Source organism: Macrobrachium nipponense, chromosome 10 (assembly GCF_015104395.2).
Source record: "Macrobrachium nipponense isolate FS-2020 chromosome 10, ASM1510439v2, whole genome shotgun sequence".
NCBI classification, from domain to species: Eukaryota; Metazoa; Arthropoda; class Malacostraca; order Decapoda; family Palaemonidae; genus Macrobrachium; species Macrobrachium nipponense.
Window position 1 is genome coordinate 53,007,806 of NC_087204.1, and position 18,364 is coordinate 53,026,169.

An 18,364-nucleotide genomic window follows, 5' to 3' on the forward strand; every position below is an offset into this window, starting at 1 on the left:
AGTGTATTCCAATCATCCGCATCATGTATGCATCTGCTAAAAGCCGAAGAGGAAGACTTATTTTCTCGAAGCTAAAAAGCTTGCCCTTAAGTTAAAGATGATGGAAGGAACAACTTCCATTTTGGCAGCTGTCAACAACTTGAAATCCGCCATTGCTGAACATGAAGTAAGAAGTTTTTTTAGGTTAATTTGTTTTGACTAACTTTTGGCATTTGATCATTTATTTTTTTTCTATTGTTGAAATAGGTTTTGATGAAAATGGCTAGTAAAAGTGATTAACTGAGAAGCAGATGTGTTTGAGAGGGAGAGAGAGCATTGTTCAATCTAAACTTTTCAAGAAACTCATTCCATGTTGAATTTTGAATTTTTATTTCTATTTAAGAATTGTAATTTTATAACAAATTTTGAATTTTCATCAGTTGTTTGTTATTGTAGAATAAATTTATACAAAAACAATTACATAGGGAACTTGCCGGACAAAGAAACAGACAGGCACTCGTAACCAAGTTTGTTAGGCCTAACCGGGGGCGAAGACACGCATGATCCGCTAGTCTCCAAAACCTCAAATGGTTCACAAAGCCTTCCATTGTAGAACTCTTCATGGAGGATGAGATAGAGGAGTTTGAAGGATTTTTGGCAGAGGATAGGTAGAGGAAATTCCATCCAAAAGGTTTTTCAAAGGAAATGACTGTATCGTACAGTACATTTGCACCCAATGGCGGCATTGTTTATGTGTGGGAGTTTTCACCATCCTGTGTGTAATTTTAAACTTTTTCAATTTATTAAAACCTTTTTAATGTTTTATTTATCCATTAGAGCAATTTCATATTAGAAAAAATTATGGTATAGTACATAGAAAGTATTGAAAATGGGTAGTATAAAAAAGTTTGACTGGGTAAGTTGCTGTTTGCCTTGACCCTAATGGAATTTTCCCATAATGTATGTGTTTCAAAATCTGTGAATTTCCAATTCTGTGAGGCTGTGGATTGACCAAATTCTCTCATAATTGGGGACTGTACTGTATATATATAGGTAGTACCCCACTATCAGGGGGTTCCGTTCTCGGCAGCGGGCTGATAAGCATAAACTGCCATTAACCAAAACTCGTGGAATTAGGTTGTTTAATATTTTCTTTTAAAAAAATTCCATATATAAGTTACTTAGCACTGGGCACAGAGGGTTTCCCATTGCCATACCATCTTTTCGAGGTTTTTTGATGTAGGAGAGGCTAATTGGAGAAGGACCCGTGGTAGTGGTTTCACTCGCCCCAGAAACCATACCGACCCCTTTTAATAAAGGTGAGCGAGCCAGAATATTCTGGCATTTCCAATTTAGCGGTTCTCTGGTATTATAACAATATTTTACCTTAGAAATAGTGCTAAAGGAACCTATTTCACGGAGCGACACCGCCAAGCCCAGAAAGAACCTTATAACAACAAAAATTTGCTTGTTCTACCTTATAATAATAATATGAAAAATATCCCCATCTCCTGAGGAATTTAGGTGTTAATGTCGCTTTTAAAAACAATAAAACAATGAAAGAGGTACTTATCAAGAATTCCACGGCAGTACTAAAGGCTGTGTATATAAAATTCCATGTAAGTCTTGTGACAACTTTTACTTTGGTCCAATGGGTAAAGCACTGAAAAAGAGGATAGAACAACATAAAAAATGTGCGAAATATGCACAGGGAAATAGTAGTATTTTTGTACATGTTAGTGAGAACAAGCATGCTATTAACTGGGAAGGGGCAAAAAAGATTGTGTTCTAATAATGCAATGGAAAGGAATATCATTGAATCTAGCTTTATAAAAGAAAGTTACAACAATAATATGAACATAAGTCAAGGAATGTATAAACTTGACCCTTTAATGTCAAAAGAAATTTGTAAACTGTTTTAAATTTTAAGGTAGGCAGTAGAGATGTATGGAAATGGGATTATATTTGTAAACACAGTAAAGGGGCAATAGTGGTAATGAGATTTCCAACAATGCCTCCCTAACCCCTGTCAGGTGTGGACTTGTTGTCTCCTACAGTTGGTACATTTATCGGTAGTGTCCCTTGGGAATTTGTTGTGAATTTTAGCTAAATGATTTTTGAAAGCCACTCCTACCTTGACACCTGCCTGCGGGTGGATCTGCTGTCTCAAATGGTTGTGTGTATGTTCATCAGTAATATATTTATTTGTGACCTCTACTATGTATCAGTCCTTCGTCAGTGGCTTGGAAATAAATTCAAAACCGGTCAGGACCCACACCCTGCCTCTTGTTTTTTTACCTGTGGTTTTGTGATATGATATATATATATAATATATATAATGTATATATATATATATATATATATTATATGATATATAATAATTTTTATATTTTGTTCATGAAACACTTACCTGTCCAGATGTATATATAGCCTGTATTTTCGAAGTCCGACAGAATTTTAAAAACTTCCGACACACGCAGTGGTCGGCCAGGTGGTTAGTACCATTCCCGCCGCTGGGAGGCGGGTATCAGGAACCATTCCCATTTTTGCTATTCATAATTTTTCTGTCGCCGGTGCTGAAAACACCTGTTTCAGTACCTCCGTCTTAGGATTTTGGAAACTTCATTGCCGCTAAGTATCCTAATTGTCTTTTGATTTATTTACTTGGATTTGTGGCTAGGCATACGCTATCTTAAATTGATTTGAATTTGATTCATTTTTGCTTAAAATATCTGATTATGTTAGGCTAGTTTTCAGACGGGGGTTTGTCTGCAAATGATAGGGTGTGGCTACCGAAAGCTTCGGTAGATCCGCACTTGGTATGTACGAGGGGTATGGGTCTTCCTTCTTTGTTGAGATTTGTCATGTAAGGCGTGTGAGACTTTGTCTATTCCGTAAGGAAGACGTATGATCGTATGTACGCAATTAATCAGTAAACATGTCTAATCCGTAAGGAAGACGTATGATTCGTATGTACGCAATTATCAGTAACAAAAGTCAGGGTAGTGAACCTGCTAACCTTCCTGTAGACTTTTATTTTGCCTAACCCTGTAGTATGGCCTACGGGCTATGAATATGTCTACGAGAGGTGCTCGCTCTCCTCATTGCTGTGAAGTGCTACTTCTGTAATTGTTACTCCTAACCCTGCAGTGTTGCCTTCGGGCCCTAAGTAGTGTCTGTAGAGGAATTGCCCTTTCTCTGATACTCTTTCGATTCGTAACTTAGAATCGAAAGTGCTTGCTTTAGAGAGTAAAAGTGAAGTGCAGAAGTGCAGTGATACCCATACCCCTTGTGTAGTGGAGGGTGCGTCAGATCGGCCTCGTTTCGCCTCTAGGCCGGGACCTCTGCTTGACTCCCAGGACCGGGGAGGGAGCATGTCGAAAGCCTAAGAGGGTTACAAGGAACCCCCACCGATCTGGCGTGCCCTTCGGCAGTTTCTGATGAAAATCCCCAGACTGCCAAAGTGCGTGCGCGTGCACGAATCCTGAAAGATTGCTTCTCGTCCTCCGAAGCGTCCTCTCCGTGCAGGGGTTGGAGCTTTCGGAAGGACTCGCGCCCTCTAAATAGAAGCTTTATAGAAGAGGACGCTTCACGTCCTCTCTCTCTCTCTCTCTCGTTATGCGTTTCAGTGAGAAGTAAGAAGGCGAACGTCGCCTGAACTCGTGTCCGTCTTTCCACCGAGAAATACGTAAAATGAAATCATAGTAGCAGGAAGCTTTTGAGAGCGGACGCCTGGGGGTGGAACGCTCGGATGGACTCCAGGCGCGCGCGGGTGCACGCCAAGCGCTCCGCGCGCGTGTGCCACAGTGGAAAACGCCAGAGCTGGGGCCGCTTCCAGTGGACGCCCGGGGGGGGGGGGGAGCCGCGCTCTCGTGGACGCCGCGAGCGCGCTGCCAGTGGAACGCCGAAGCTGCGCTCCAGTGGACGCCGAGCGTGCACCAGCGCACGCCAGAATTGTGTCGCCTGGCTGAACGTTTCTGTTGAACTCTTCAAGCTCTTTGTTTCAGATTTGGGCCTAAAGAATTTTTACCTCTACCTTCGGTGATACCTTCTACCTCACCTGCAAAGAATGTAAGTAGGCAGTGCTTCGGAGGAAGCTTAAAGTGAACAGACAACTTCTTCTTCGAAACCCAGCAAGACATCGGGTTTCGTGAATTCAAGAGGTCTCTGTCAATTAATATTGCTTTTCGCATAGGTGGATGGAGTTAAGGAAAGCTCAAGGGAAGATCTCGTTTGCTCTACCGCAACCTTTGCCATTCTGCCAATAAATTTAAGTTGCCACTACCGCAGTCAAGACTTTGCGATAAGGCAGTTACGGGTTATGTAAGGCTCGATGTCCTGCACGTCAGGACTCTCGGCAACGTTCAGTAGGATTCTTGCAAAGGCACTCATCAAAAGGACGCTCTTCAGGAAAGCGCAAGACAGGACTTCCTTTGCCATACTGCCAATAATTTTAAGCTTTAGCAGGCATTAGTTGTGATATGGGAGAGGAAGCTGGTTGGAGAGTTTCTTCCTCTTCCCAGGATAATTTTGCAAGCTTTTTAGCCCATCTAAAAGGGTTTTTCAGATGATAGATTTTGTTAGTTTCTAGTCGGGACTACGCTGCCGAATTGAACATCGTCGTTCTACTTGCCGTAAGCCCAGTCTCTTAACAGGATTCTTGCCCTTCCTCGTTTGAGACGGGAATCGGAAAATTAAATGCTCGACTCCCTGGATTACGTTTTGTCAATTCAGTGACTTTCCCCCATTGACAATATACTTTCGTTTTGTCAAGTAAGTGGGGTATCCCCTCATTGGACAAAATATCTCTTTGTCCCGTAAATGGGTTAGTTCTCATTGACAAACATCTCATTAACTTGATATTGCGTAAGCGAATAAGCTCTTATTGACAAGATTCGGAAGAGCTCTCATTCGTCATTCGCAGACTCGTACAAGAAATAGACTTGTAGACTACGTCAATGAACGCTTATGTCCAATAACATAAGAAGCTTGAGCTGACTGCTTCGACTGCTTCGATTCTCTTAAGTTTTGTTCATGAAACTTGCCTGTCAGATATGTATGTAGCTGTATTTCCGAATTCAGCTATATATATGTCTGCCAGGTAAGTAGGAACAAACTTTATTGTGATATAATTTCATTTTTGCCTTGCGTTATTTTACTTCTGGTTGGTTCAAGTCATATACGCTTGCTGTAGTTACCTCTTCGGATGGCAACCGAGAGGTCTATTGTCTATTTTAAGGACATTTAATCGTTACTCCCTGCAGCCTTCCAGGAGTTTCCGATTTATCTTTTACCGTTGTATGGTAGTGTTCTGACGACACAAACGCATCTATATATTTAGCGTTTTCTGTTTCGCTTAAATATACCAGCTTGAGAGTCTTTTCTGCTCAAAAAATAACGGACCTATTTCTTCGTAGAATAGGGTAGCTGGCAACCCAGACATAAAGTTAAGAGACGACGTTCGTAAGCTGCTTGCTGCTGCTGTCACGCTGTGTCTGTCCTCCGCAGTCCAACCGAGCCAGTAAACAGATCGTGCGCTTGTCATGCCCAGTAGGTTACGTCTCTCTCCCTCTGCGGGATTGACTGACTAACCGTATCTCTGTGCTGACGGTTACGTCTCTCTGTGCGGGATTGACTGACTAACTGTATCTCTGTCCTACAATCACGGACTTTAGCTAAGATTGAGGGGATTTCTTACGTGAATGAATAAACGTTGCATTCGTTTTGCCTTACTATGTTCAACAGAGTTATCTCTTAATCCTTTCGGTGCTCGTTACCGCACGGTATGGAACTACGAGTTTACCGCAACATTGCACTTTTATTTGCTCTCCTGCTTAGGCAAAGCGCAGCCTTATTAGGGAAGTAAGCATACTCGGGGAGGGAATGGATGAGCTTGCTGGGGGGACCATTTCCTTCCTGAAGAAGTTTGTTTTCCCCGATAGACTGCAATTCAGACCACAGTTTTTTCTTCCTACCGGGAAACTGAAATATTATTCTAGATTTAGGAATGATTCTGAACATCTCTCAGTGCGTCTATCACCTGAGGTAATAGAAAGAAGGTGCCGGACATCTGGATAGGGTTTCAGATGTCCTGGATCTTAATCTGAAAGAAGTAAAAGCGATTCGGTAGTCCCTCCAGTCCTCGAAACGAGTTTTTGGGAACCAGTGGTCCAGATCAACTCTGATATTCCACAGCTCTCTCATATCTTAAGAAATATCTTCTCTCGGTCCTTGTTCGAGTTTGCGAGAAAGAGCCTATTATAACAACAGGCGTAGAATGTAACGATCCTCTACAGGTTCGTTACAGGATTACAAAAGTCCGTACGAATCGTCTCGATCGACGGCAGCAACTATTCACTTCCGAGTGGAATCTTTCTTTAGAAGTAAGTTGAGAGTTGTGTAGACTTTAGGGACGCCCTTTCATTCTTCTCTTCGATATGTTGAGGACGAAGAAGCTTCTTCTTCTCTGTTCCCTTATTCTCGATCCGGGATCGGTACCATTAAACGCCATCCTATGATATTGAACGGGGATGGATGCTTAGTCTCTTTTCCCCTTTTTCAATCGCTTAGGAAAGGTAATAAGAGGATTTATGACGTCACAGGGAGCGACAATGACGCTGATCGCCCCATGTTGGCCTTCAGGATCCTGGATTCACAGAGGTCAATACTTATTCTTTCCTAGTTCACTTTCCAAGGACCTTTTCCGAGAGAGTCGGTCTACTCTAACTCGAAAGGTACCTATAACCTCTCCGCTCTGAGTCTGGACTACGTTCAGACTATCGAGATGTTGACAGGAATAAGATTACCGTCTTCCATTTCCGTCTGAAGAATGGGATAAGCTGGCAGTCACAACTATTAAAAGAATATGCAAATATGTTGTTGACGGCCTTTGGGCTCAGAGATTTGCGTCTGTCAAACAACAAAGCCCTTCACGATCTTTGAGTTCTTTGGAATCTCGAAACTCGCTCACCATCTACTTTTTGTCTCACCTGTTTTCTCGGAGTCAGACACTCGTGCGAGATCAGGCGACATATAGTAGCCCTGAGTTTCTTGTTGACGAAGTCGGTTGCGTTTATACACCCCCGATGATCGTGTAACATGAGACCAGGTTGGTCTGTCAGGCATTCTTCCTTCGGGACTGAATCGCCTTTTTGCTCCTCGCTCCTTTCTCCTGGCACCAGAAGCTCGAGTCAGGAGTTGATTCGCTGACGACGTTGGGTTGCGTTGATACACCCCAAGGTTTGCTTAGATTGAATCGCCCAGGCAGTCCAGACACTCATCCTTCAGCGAAGAATAGTGCCTTATGGTCTTCAGGGTACAGCCTTGCTGTCCTTGATTCGTCTGACTGGTCAACTGGTCGGTCACCTGACTTTAGTACAGACGGACTGACTGTGCATGTCCAGATCGAAGCTTTCAATATGGAACTTAGACGTAGTCTGAAGTTCTTGATGTTAAAGCATTCGAACCTCTCCTACCTGTTAACTTCTTGCATGTGATCAGGAAGGCCTTCTTCTAACCACCCTAGATACGACAAAGAGGGTTAGTGAAATTTTAAGCCATCGTCACAAGTTTTGGCTTTAGAGAACACAAGGCGGTGTGCTCTCTAAGCCTTCCGTTGTGGCCTAAGAATGGAAACCCGTTTTGTCCTTGGCCAGGAGCTTGGAAGCAAGGATGGCACAAGTTAGTGGGCAGGAGCCAGAGAGAGTCCTGTGCCCTGTCGGGTCTCTCAAGTTTATCTACATAAAACTCAAGAAAGTCGAAGTCATTCGGGCAATCTGCAGTGTTCCGAAAAAGACCAGACTTGCCCATATCGAAGAACACCCTGGCTTTAGTGTTAAGGAGTTCTTTCAAAAATGCTCCTTCATTGTGTTTACACAAAAATTTGAAATCTTTTTATCTGAATGCTCACGAGGTGAGGGCGCGGCCTCGGAAGCATTTCAACAGAGCATGGCACTCAGCAACATCCTGAGTACCATGTTTTAGCGAAGCAACTCTGTGTTCACTTCACACTCCCTGCGAGATGTGAAGATGGCATATGAGATCTGCTGCTCGCTAGGGCCATACGTGTCTTGCAGACACAATCTTGGGGGCAAGAAGTACCACTCATCCTATCCTGTAGAAAATGGTTAGGAAGAGCTCTTAATTTAGTTGATGAGTCGCCGACAACGGCGACTTCTTAACTCTTAAGCCTTAGTTAAAACACCTTAACTTTGGCTAGGTTGGTCAGGTGGTGATATATATATATATATTTATTTTACTTCTTAGCCCTCATGGTATGGTCAATATGGTCTAGTCACGTCGTGGTCTCGCCCCTGTTGACAGATCATCTGGAGTGCACCTAGCTATATAGGTCTCTACCTCGCTGGCAACTCTAGTAGCACAAGCAGACTACGTGGCAGTAACCACGAAGCCAGCTATGCTAACAGGTGGAACCAAGATGTAAATCATCTGCATGCATTTGTTTCCCAAATTCCTTCTATTCTGTCCCTTCCCACCTCCAAAGGTGGGATTCAGCTATATATATATCTGACAGGTAAGTTTCATGAACAAAATGATATTGTTATGATACAATAAAGTTTGTTCATACTTACCTGGCAGATATATATAATCAAGTACCCACCCACCTCCCCTCAGGGGACAGTGGAAATAAAAATTATGAATAGAAAATGGGAATGGTTCCTGATACCCGCCTCCCAGCGGCGGGAATGGGTACTAACCACCTGGCCGACCACTGCGTGTGTCGGAAGTTTTTAAAATTCTGTCGGACTTCAGAAAATACAGCTATATATATATCTGCCAGGTAAGTATGAACAAACTTTATTGTATCATAACAATATCATTTTCATGCTATACCATATAGGTAGTTTAAGATTGAAGGTTTTTATTTATGGAAGAAAGGTTATTTGCATTGCTAATGTGTAGTAATTTTGCTTCTGTAATGTTTCAGAGTAGCATGGAGGCTCAAATAAATATGATTACAATTACTTTACAGATTGGGACTGTACATGATCTAGTGATAGCTGCAAATCCTGATAGACCACCATATTCTTTAGTTTTATTGCGAAAACTTTTGAAGAATGTGGGCTTCCCAGTTTATTGTGCGAATCATCTTCATTCTTCAGTTAAAAAAGTAAGTGAATCCATAAACTTGCATGGAATGCGCACGGGCTCTGTGTACCCAACACATTTGCATATGACATATAAAACTTTCTTTGGGAAATATTGTTGACAGTCTGCCAGGTCTTGCCCTTTTGTTGTATAATTATGATTTTGTACATGAACTTCCCTGCCAGATATATACTTAGCTTAGGTCTCTGACGTCACGAGAGAAAATTCAAAACTCGCGGCACACGCTACAGGTAGGTCAGGTGATCTACCTTACCTGCCGCTGGGTGGTGGGTGTAAGAACCAGTCCCCCTTTCTTGTCAGATTATTTTCTGTCACCGGCTGGACAACACCTGTTGTTCAGTCCTTACGATAGTTAAATTCTTTCTCGTTGCCGACGAATTGGATTTTGGTGAAGTACCCTTTGTTTGTTGGCTTGGCATATGCTTTTTGGATTGTTATTTGGATTTTTCTTTTGGATTTTTCTTAGAATTGATAATCATGGATGATTCTGAAGTTAAGAAACCTAGTTTATTTAGGGTTTGTTCAGTGAAGGAATGTAAAGTTAGACTTCCTAAAGCTGCATTAGATCCTCACTGTATGTACGTCTTGTAGAGGGAATGAATGCTCTTTTATTAACCCTTGCAAAGAGTGTGAGAATTTGGATGAGGATGGTTGGAAGGCTCTTTCTTCTTATGTGAGAAAGTTAGAGAAGGATAGGGCGCGCAAGGCTTCTTCAAGGAGCTCTAGTAGATCGAGGGTGAGTGAGATTGAAGCTGAGAACCCTGTAGTAGAAGTAGTTCCTTCTCCAGTTTCAGCCCCTGCGCCCAGCTTTGAACCTGAAGATTCGTTTTCGGAAGTTACTTCCAGGAGAGCCTCGATCAGGAGTAAGGAGAGCTTCGCTCGCTCTCGACAAGGTAAGAGTGATAGTGCAAGTGATCAGTGCAGTGCCCCTAGTGAAGTGGAGGGTGCGTCTGACCGGCTCACTAATGCTTCCAGGCCTAGACCTCTTCCAGACTCCCAGACCCAGTGGAGGAGGAAAGTCGAAAGCCGCAGGAAGGTTAGGGAGAACCCCCACCGGTCAGGCGTCCCCTCGGCAGATCCTGTTGCTCGTTCCCAGGCTGCCTTGGATCGAACCAAGAAGGAGTTATTGCGCCAGTGCTTCTCGTCATCTTCGTCGCCTTCTCCTAAGCGTAGATGGAGCGCCTCGGAGTCGTCTCGCCCTCTCAAGAGGCCCTGGAAAGCTCCTTGAGCCTTTCCTTCCAGCCCCGAATCCTTCGCGGAAGAGCCAGAAGTGGAACGCAAGAGAGCCAAGAATTCTTCTGTTTACGCTTCTCCTGTTCGGTCTCGGACTTCGTCTCCTGTAGAGGAATTTTATACATTCAACTTCCCTGCCAGATATATACTTAGCTATAGACTCCGTCGTCTCCGACAGAATTTCAAATTTCGCGGCACACGCTACAGGTAGGTCAGGTGATCTACCGCCCTGCCCTGGGTGGCAGGACTAGGAACCATCCCCGTTTTCTAATCAGAATTCTTCTGTCGCCCGGACCATCAACATTGTTGTTGGTTCCTCTCGATTGGTTTTTCTTTTTTCACCGGCAATTGATCTTCTTGACCGACTTTTGGTGACGTATCTGGATTGTTGGATTGGCATACGCTTTTGTGGACTGTTTTGTGGACTTGATTTTGGATTCCGATCGATCTCGGCCTCTCAAGAGGAGTTGGAGGGCGCCGACTATTGACTCGAGCCCTGAAAACTTCCCTGAGGAGTCTCCATCGGGAGTTAAGAAGGCAAGAAGAGCCATTCTTTCAACCAGAGTGAGAAGGAGGCAGGAGGTGGAGGCTATGGACTCCTCCCCTCCCCCTCCTCCCGAAGAGGATAAAGAGGAGGCTACTAAGAGGTTCATGATGGCGATGCAGGAACAGATTTCGTCGTTTGTAGGAGTCCTGTCAAAGGAGCCTCCTAGAAGGAAAGACACTTCCCTTCCTATTAAAAGATCCTCCAGACGTATGGAGGTATCTACCTCCAGGATCGATACTCCTACCCGAGGTGAGGTTTCCGGTACGAACCTGGATGAAACAATTCAGACGTCTGGCACTGGCCAGGAGTGAGGAGTCACCCAGGAGGCAGGAGCCAAGAGCAGGAGTGAGGAGTCAACCAGGAGGCAGGAGCCCAGAGCCAAGAGTGTGGAGGCATCCAGGCAAGAGGCAAGAGCCAGGAGGCAAGAGGCCAGGAGGCAGGAGGCCAAGAGGCAGGAGCCAAGGAGGCCAGGAGCCAGGAGTCCCAGGGGGAGGCAGGTGCCAGGAGTTCCCCGGAGTCCGGCGTCAGGGAGCAGGAAGTCGGAGTCAGGAGGCAGGAGTCCAGGAGTCAGGAGGCAGGAGTCAGGAGGCAGGAGTCAGGAGGCAGGAGTCAGGAGGCAAGAGTCAAGAGCCAGGAGTCAAGAGTCGGGGACTCGTTCCTGGAGGTTATGACTCTTCGCCAAATAGGAGCTCCTCTCCTTCAGAACATAGGAGGTCTTGGAAGGACTCTCCCTCAAAACGTGAACTTTCTCCTTCGTCTGATCGAGGGTTAGACGAGTTGTCTGACGACGAACCTCCTGCTAATGAGGGACTTTCTAGTTACAAAGTCTTGGCCTCATTACTACTACAAGAGTTTGGAGATTCTCTTAGTCCTGCGGCTCCTCCTTCTCCTCGTTCGCTCTTTTCGAGCTCAGCTACGGCTAAATCGTCGGCCTTCTTGAAAATGAAGCCTGCGATATCAATGAAGAAGGCGCTCCATTCTTTAGATTCTTGGATGGACAAGAAGAAGGAGTTAGGAAAGACGGTATTCTGCATGCCTCCTTCCAGATTGCACGGGAAGAGAGGTATTTGGTATGGGACAGGAGAGACTATGGGTCTTTCTCTACCTGCCTCTGCAGATGCCGACTTTGCCAATTTAGTGGAGGCCTCTAGACGTCACTCCTTAGGATCGGTCAGAGCGACGTGGAGCACTTCAGAGTTGAACCACTTTCTAAAGGGACTTTTTGTCACTTTAGAGGTGTTCAACTTTCTGGATTGGTCACTCGGAGTTCTGGCCAACAAATCTAAGGATCCGGAGTTTCTGAAGAACCCAGAAATTCTCCATAGCGTCCTGTCCTGCATGGACAAGGCAGTACAGGACGGTTCGGGTGAAGTGGCTTCACTTTTGGTGCTGGTCTCCTGAAAAAGAGATCAGTGTATGGTTCCCTTTTATCGAAAGGGGTTTCTCCGAGCCAGAGGACTGCCTTAATGTTCGCCCCTCTATCAGATCATCTGTTTCCCTTCTCAGTTAGTCAAGGATATATCTCGCTCACTAACTGAGAAGGCGACACAAGACCTACTTACGCAAACGTCCAAGAAAGGACGACCGGTAGTGGCGACGGTTAAGAAGGAAAATCTCGTCCTACTCAGCAGCCCTTTCGTGGAGGTGCAGCGGCTCGTCCCCCTGCCAGAAAGAAGAGCTCTGAAAAGAGAGGAAGGTCTTCATTTAGGCCCTTCAAGAAATCGAAGTGACTTGTTGCTCCTCCAAGCACCAGTGGGCGCCAGACTCCTGAACTTTGCAGGAGTATGGGCACAAAGGGGAGCCGACCTTTGGTCAGTGTCGGTCCTGAAGAAGGGATATGTAATCCCCTTCGACGACAGCCCGCCCCTAACATCTACGCCTCGGGAACTGTCAGCGAGGTACAGAGACCCGTTAATGCGAAAGACTCTCCTTCAAATGGTGGAGCAAATGTGGGAAAAAAGAGGCCATCGAACTTGTGCAGGATCCACACTCCCCGGGATTTTACAATCGCCTTTTTCTAGTACCAAAGGCATCGGGGGGGTGGTGGAGGCCAGTTCTGGACGTAAGCGCTCTGAATCGCTTCGTACAGAAAAAGAAGTTTCGTATGGAAACGTCCGCCTCTGTAATGTCGGCGCTTCGCCCAGGAGATTGGATGGTCTCTCTGGACCTGCAAGACGCCTATTTCCACGTTCCCATTCACCATTTGTCAAAGAAATATCTTCGCTTTGTGATAGGAGACAAGATCTTTCAGTTCAGGGCTCTGTGCTTCGGACTGTCTACAGCCCCACAAGTATTCACCAACCTGATGGCGAATGTAGCAAGATGGCTTCACCTAGAGGGGATAAACATCTCCCTCTACTTGGACGACTGGCTGATCAGGGCCAAGTCGAAGAGTCAGTGCTTGGAGGACTTAGAAGTAACAAGGAACATGATAGATTCGCTAGGTTGCTCGTCAACCTCGAGAAGTCACAACTGATCCCCAGCCAGAACTTGGTCCATCCTGGGGATTCAGATGGATTCTCGGGGTTTTCGGGTGGTATATCCTTCGCGAGAAAGAATCGCTCGAGGTTTGTCGAGAATCTCGAGCTTCTTAGAAAGAAAGAACAGTCAGCGAGGGATTACCTGAGCCTTCTAGGGACCCTGTCCTCATGGAAAAGTTCTTCTCGCTAGGGAGACTTCACCTCCGCCCTCTTCAGTTTTTCCTCAAAGAGGTGTGGAGTTGGAAGACGGGTCAACTCTCGGACGTCTTCCAACTTCCCACAAGAAGTAAAAGATCATATGAAGTGGTGGATCCCTCAGCTTCAAAAGAACGAAGGCGTATCGCTTGCCCTGCAGAACCCAGACCAAGTGTTTGTTTACCGACGCTTCGGAGTCGGGATGGGGAGCGACGCTGGGAGGAAGGGAGGTGTCAGGCACCTGGACAAAGGAACAGGTGTCCTGGCACATCAATTGCAAGGAACTTGTGGCCATACACCTAGCCTTAAAGTTCTTCGAACAGATAGTCAGAGACGGGGTGATACAGATAAACTCAGACAACACCACGGCTCTGGCTTACATACGCAAGCAAGGAGGCACGCACTCTTTCTCCCTCTATCAGTTGACAAGACACCTGTTAACCTGGACGGAAGAAAGAGGCATAACTCTCCTCACAAGGTTTGTTCAAGGGATCAAGAATGTGAGAGCGGACAGACTGAGCAGGAGAAACCAGGTCCCCTCCCCACAGAATGGACTCTTCACGAAGAAGTGTGTCGAAGTCTTTGGTCCCTGTGGGGGAGACCTCACATAGACCTGTTTGCGACGTTCCTCTCCAAAAGAATAGAGACCTTTTGCTCTCTAGTAGAAGATCCGAGAGCCTTCGCAATAGACGCGTTTCTCATGGATTGGTCGGTGTGTGGACGCTTACGCCTTTCCCCCGTTCAAAATTCTGGGGGAAGTGCTCAGGAAGTTCGTATCTTCGAAGAGCACGAAGTTGATACTCATAGCCCCATTTTGGCCAGCCCAGGAATGGTTCACGGAGGTACTGGAGTGGAGTGGACTTCCCAGATCGCTTCCAAACAGACACGATCTACTCAAGACAACCCCACTTCGAGAGGTTTCATCACAACCTCCCAGGTCTCGCTCTGACTGCCTTTCGACTATCGAAAGACTTGTCAGAGCGAGAGGCTTTTCTCGCAAGGCTGCGGGCTCTATCGCTAGAGCCCGCAGAGCTTCGACGAGAAGAGTATACCAGTCGAAGTGGGAAGTCTTTAGGAGGTGGTGTAAGGGTCAGAAGCTGTCCTCCTCCAGTACCTCTATAGTGAATATTGCCGATTTCCTCCTCTTTCTGAGAGAGGAATCACACCTATCTGTCTCGACAATAAAAGGATACCGAAGCAATGCTGTCTTCAGTATTCAGGAATCGAGGCCTGACATTGCTAACGACAAAGATCTACACGATCTAATTAGATCTTTTGAGACTTCGAAAGCAGCTACTCCTAGAACACCTAGTTGGAATCTAGACGTGGTCCTGAAATTCTCTCATCGGATAAATTCGAACCTTTACATCTCGCGTCCTTCCGCGACGTCACTAGGAAATGCTTGTTCCTGGTGGCTCTCGCTACAGCCAAGAGGACGAGCGAATTACACGCTCTGGATTCCACGGTGGGGTTCAAAGGAGATGCTGCCATCTGTTCTTTCCAGACAATGTTTCTGGCAAAGAACGAAAACCCATCAAAGCCTTGGCCCAGAAGTTTTGAGGTAAAAGGCCTATCTAACCTGGTAGGCAGAGAGATAGAGAGATCTCTCTGTCCAGTGAGAGCTCTTAAATACTATTTAGAGAGGAAGAGGCAGATGGGAGCTTGTCAACAAGGTCTTTGGTGTGCAGTGAAGAACCCCAAACGACTCATGTCCAAGAACGCCTTGGCTTTCTTTGTGAGAAGCGTTATTACGGACGCTCACAAGAACTGCTCGGAGGAATCCTTCGGTCTTCTAAAGGTCAAGACGCATGAAGTAAGAGCAGTAGCAACGTCTTTGGCGTTCCAAAAGAATATGTCTCTGAAGAATATCATTGAGACTACATATTGGAGGTGCAATTCAGTGTTTGCATCTCATTATCTGAAGGACGTGAGAGTGACCTATGAGAAGTGCTTCTCGCTAGGTCCATTTTGTATCAGCAGATACAGTACTGGGTCTTGGAGCAAAGACTGATCCTTAATTTTGTGTTTTTATCGTACATAAACCCTCTTTGTTCAGATATGTGCTTTGGTTTTTCTAGTAGCAAGCTCACTACTGTCGCACGGGAGCAGAGTGTCATTGCTGGTAGGGGATCAAGGGTATGTATGACTAGTAGGGGAGTACAAAATTTTTTTTTTTTTGTATATTTTGTAATGAAAGTGTAATTATGTTTCGAGTTTTTTTGGTTGTTTGTGAGGAGTTCGGGGATAACTCCTTACAATCTTAGAACTAACATGGATGTTAGGATCAGGTGATCGGGATCGGTTTTGTGCTCCTTGAACAAGGTGTATTGTCATGTTAGTGGAATAGCACCCAATGACAAAGGCCTTTAGGCTCTGCCGAGTAAGTGGATAAGACCCCATTGGCAGACCCACAAGAACTCTTAGCCATAGATCATTATCTCGCTGAGGCTCTTGAGGCTAAGCAGACTCCAAGGCAGTAGCCGCGAAGTCTTCAGCCTAATAAGGTAGGAACCAAGGTTTATAAATACCTACAACATATGTTGTTTACCTGTCTATTTCAGTAGTTAGCTGTCTCTTACCCCACCATGGTTGCTAATCAGCTAAGTATATAATCTTGCAGGGAATTTTGAATGTATAAAATGATATTGTCATGTTACAATAAAGTTTTATACATACTTACCTGACAGATATATACGATTAATAGCCCACCCAGCCTCCCCGCAGGAGCCACAGTGGAAGAGATAAAGAATTCTTGATTAGAAACGGGGATGGTTTTCCTAGTCCTGCCACCCAGGGCAGGGCGGTAGATCACCTGACCTACCTGTAGCGTGTGCCGCGAAATTTGAAATTCTGTCGGAGACGACGGAGTCTATAGCTAAGTATATATCTGTCAGGTAAGTATGTATAAAACTTTATTGTAACATGACAATATCATTTTAAGAGATCTCGTGCGCGCATCCTGGCGGGTCTGCAGGCGCAGATTGCGGCTTTAGCTGATTCTATTGCCGGGACTTCTCATCGTCGGAAGGACGCCTCGCTTCCAGTGAAGAAGTCTAAGAACGTCCCTTCTGCTAGCTCTCCTCCGGCTAGAGAAGTTTTTGAGCCTCGTAGCAGGAAGTCAGAAGTGCAGACTGAAGTTCAGGATCAATCTCCGAGTAGGCTCTCTCTTCCCAGCAAGAGTTTTGAGCATGTCAGGCGTAAGGAGCCGGACAGGCTCTCTCCTCAGGATTTCCGCTCCTCTTCAGTTAGGCGTCAAGAGCTTGACAGACGTCAAGAGCCTCGTTATCGTCAGGAGCGAAGGAAGAGTTCTTCGCCTGGTTGCCACTCTCCTTTTGACGGACGCTCGGAGCCTAGTAGGCGCCAAGAGCCTTGTAGGCGCCAGTGGAAGCATTCCTCTCCGTTGGTTCACTCCCGATTGGATAGGCGCTCAGAGCCTTGTAAGCGCAGTGCTTCGGACAGGGACTCCTCCGTGGATGTTTTCTCTCCCCGTGGCAGGCGTCAAGAGCCTGGTAGGGGTTTGGAGTCTGATAGGCACCAAGAGCCTAGCAGGCGTTTTAAGGAGGGCAGGCGCCAAGAGCCTAGCAGGCGCAGAGAGCCTGATAGGCGCTCTCCCTTGTCCAGGCGCTCTTCTGTGGAATTAGACTTTGTTTCCGACAGGCGAGCTTCCACTAGTAGGCGCTCTCCTAGCAGGCGCTCCAATAGTAGGCGCTCTCCTGGTAGGCGCTCCCCAAGTAGGCGCTCTCCTAGTAGGCGCTCTCCTAGTAGGCGCTCTCCTGGTAGGCGTTCTCCTAGTAGGCGCTCTCTCTGTAGGTGCTCTCCTTTTAAGCGCTCTCCCAGTGGACATTCTCCCAGTAGGCGCTCCTCCGAAACAGGCGCTCTCCAAGAATAGCTCTCCTCCTGGTAGTAGAGCTTCTAAACGTCATTCTTCTGAAGAATACCTTGGGGATTCTGAGGAAGATTTGCCCAAGGATGCTTCAGTTTCTTCATACAAGAGACTGACCGACCTCCTCTTGCAAGATTTTGGGGAGTCTCTTTCGGCCGTTGCTCCTCCGTCACCTCCGTCCTTATTTTCAACGACCAATACGACTAAGAAGTCTTCAGTCGTTAAGATGAAACCGACAGTGTCGATGAAGAAGGCTCTTAAGAATTTTGACGACTGGTTGGTATCGAAGGAAGAGAAAGGCAAGACCGTATTTTCTTTTCCCCGTCCAAACTTACGGGTAAGATGGGGTTCTGGTACGAGTCAGGAGAGCCCTTGGGTCTGACTCTTCCCTCTTCAGCAGACTCGGACTTCTCTTCGTTGGTTGATTCCGCACATCGCTCGGCGCTTAATTCTGCGAAGACGACGTGGGGTATGAGCGAGTTGGATCACCTTCTGAAGGGAATGTTCCGAGTCTTAGAGGTTTTTAACTTTCTTGACTGGACCCTTGGAGTCATGGCTAAGAGGACTCAAGATCAAGACACTCTTTCACCTGAAGACCTTCACGCAGTGCTGTCTTGTATGGACAAGGCAGTGAGAGACGGATCCGGGGAGATTGCTTCCCTTTTTGGCGCAGGAGTAGTAAAGAAGAGGGCCGTTTTCTGCTCCTTTCTTACCAAGGCTGTTTCTCATGCACAGAGAGCTTCCTTGTTGTATTCCCAACTTTCTCCGCAACTCTTCCCGAAGAAGATAATTAATGACATCTCCAGCTCGTTGTCAGCAAAAGCGACGCAGGATATGCTGGCTCGCTCAGCTAGAATCCCGAAACCTTTGTTCCAACAGAAAACGAAGAAGGAAACTCAGACTAGGCAAGAGCCCTTT

General features: G+C 46.0%; 1 protein-coding gene across 6 annotated transcripts in view; it reads left to right on the forward strand.

Moving 5' to 3' along the window:
- The window catches only part of LOC135223616 (aminoacyl tRNA synthase complex-interacting multifunctional protein 2-like), a 166,373-nt gene that overhangs the window by 78,959 nt on the left and 69,050 nt on the right, over positions 1-18,364 (forward strand). For all 6 annotated transcript variants that reach the window (XM_064262222.1, XM_064262224.1, XM_064262226.1 and 3 more), the window contains one exon: positions 8,972-9,109. In XM_064262222.1, the coding sequence (XP_064118292.1) occupies positions 8,972-9,109 (138 nt within the window). The remainder of the gene's footprint in view (positions 1-8,971; positions 9,110-18,364) is intronic.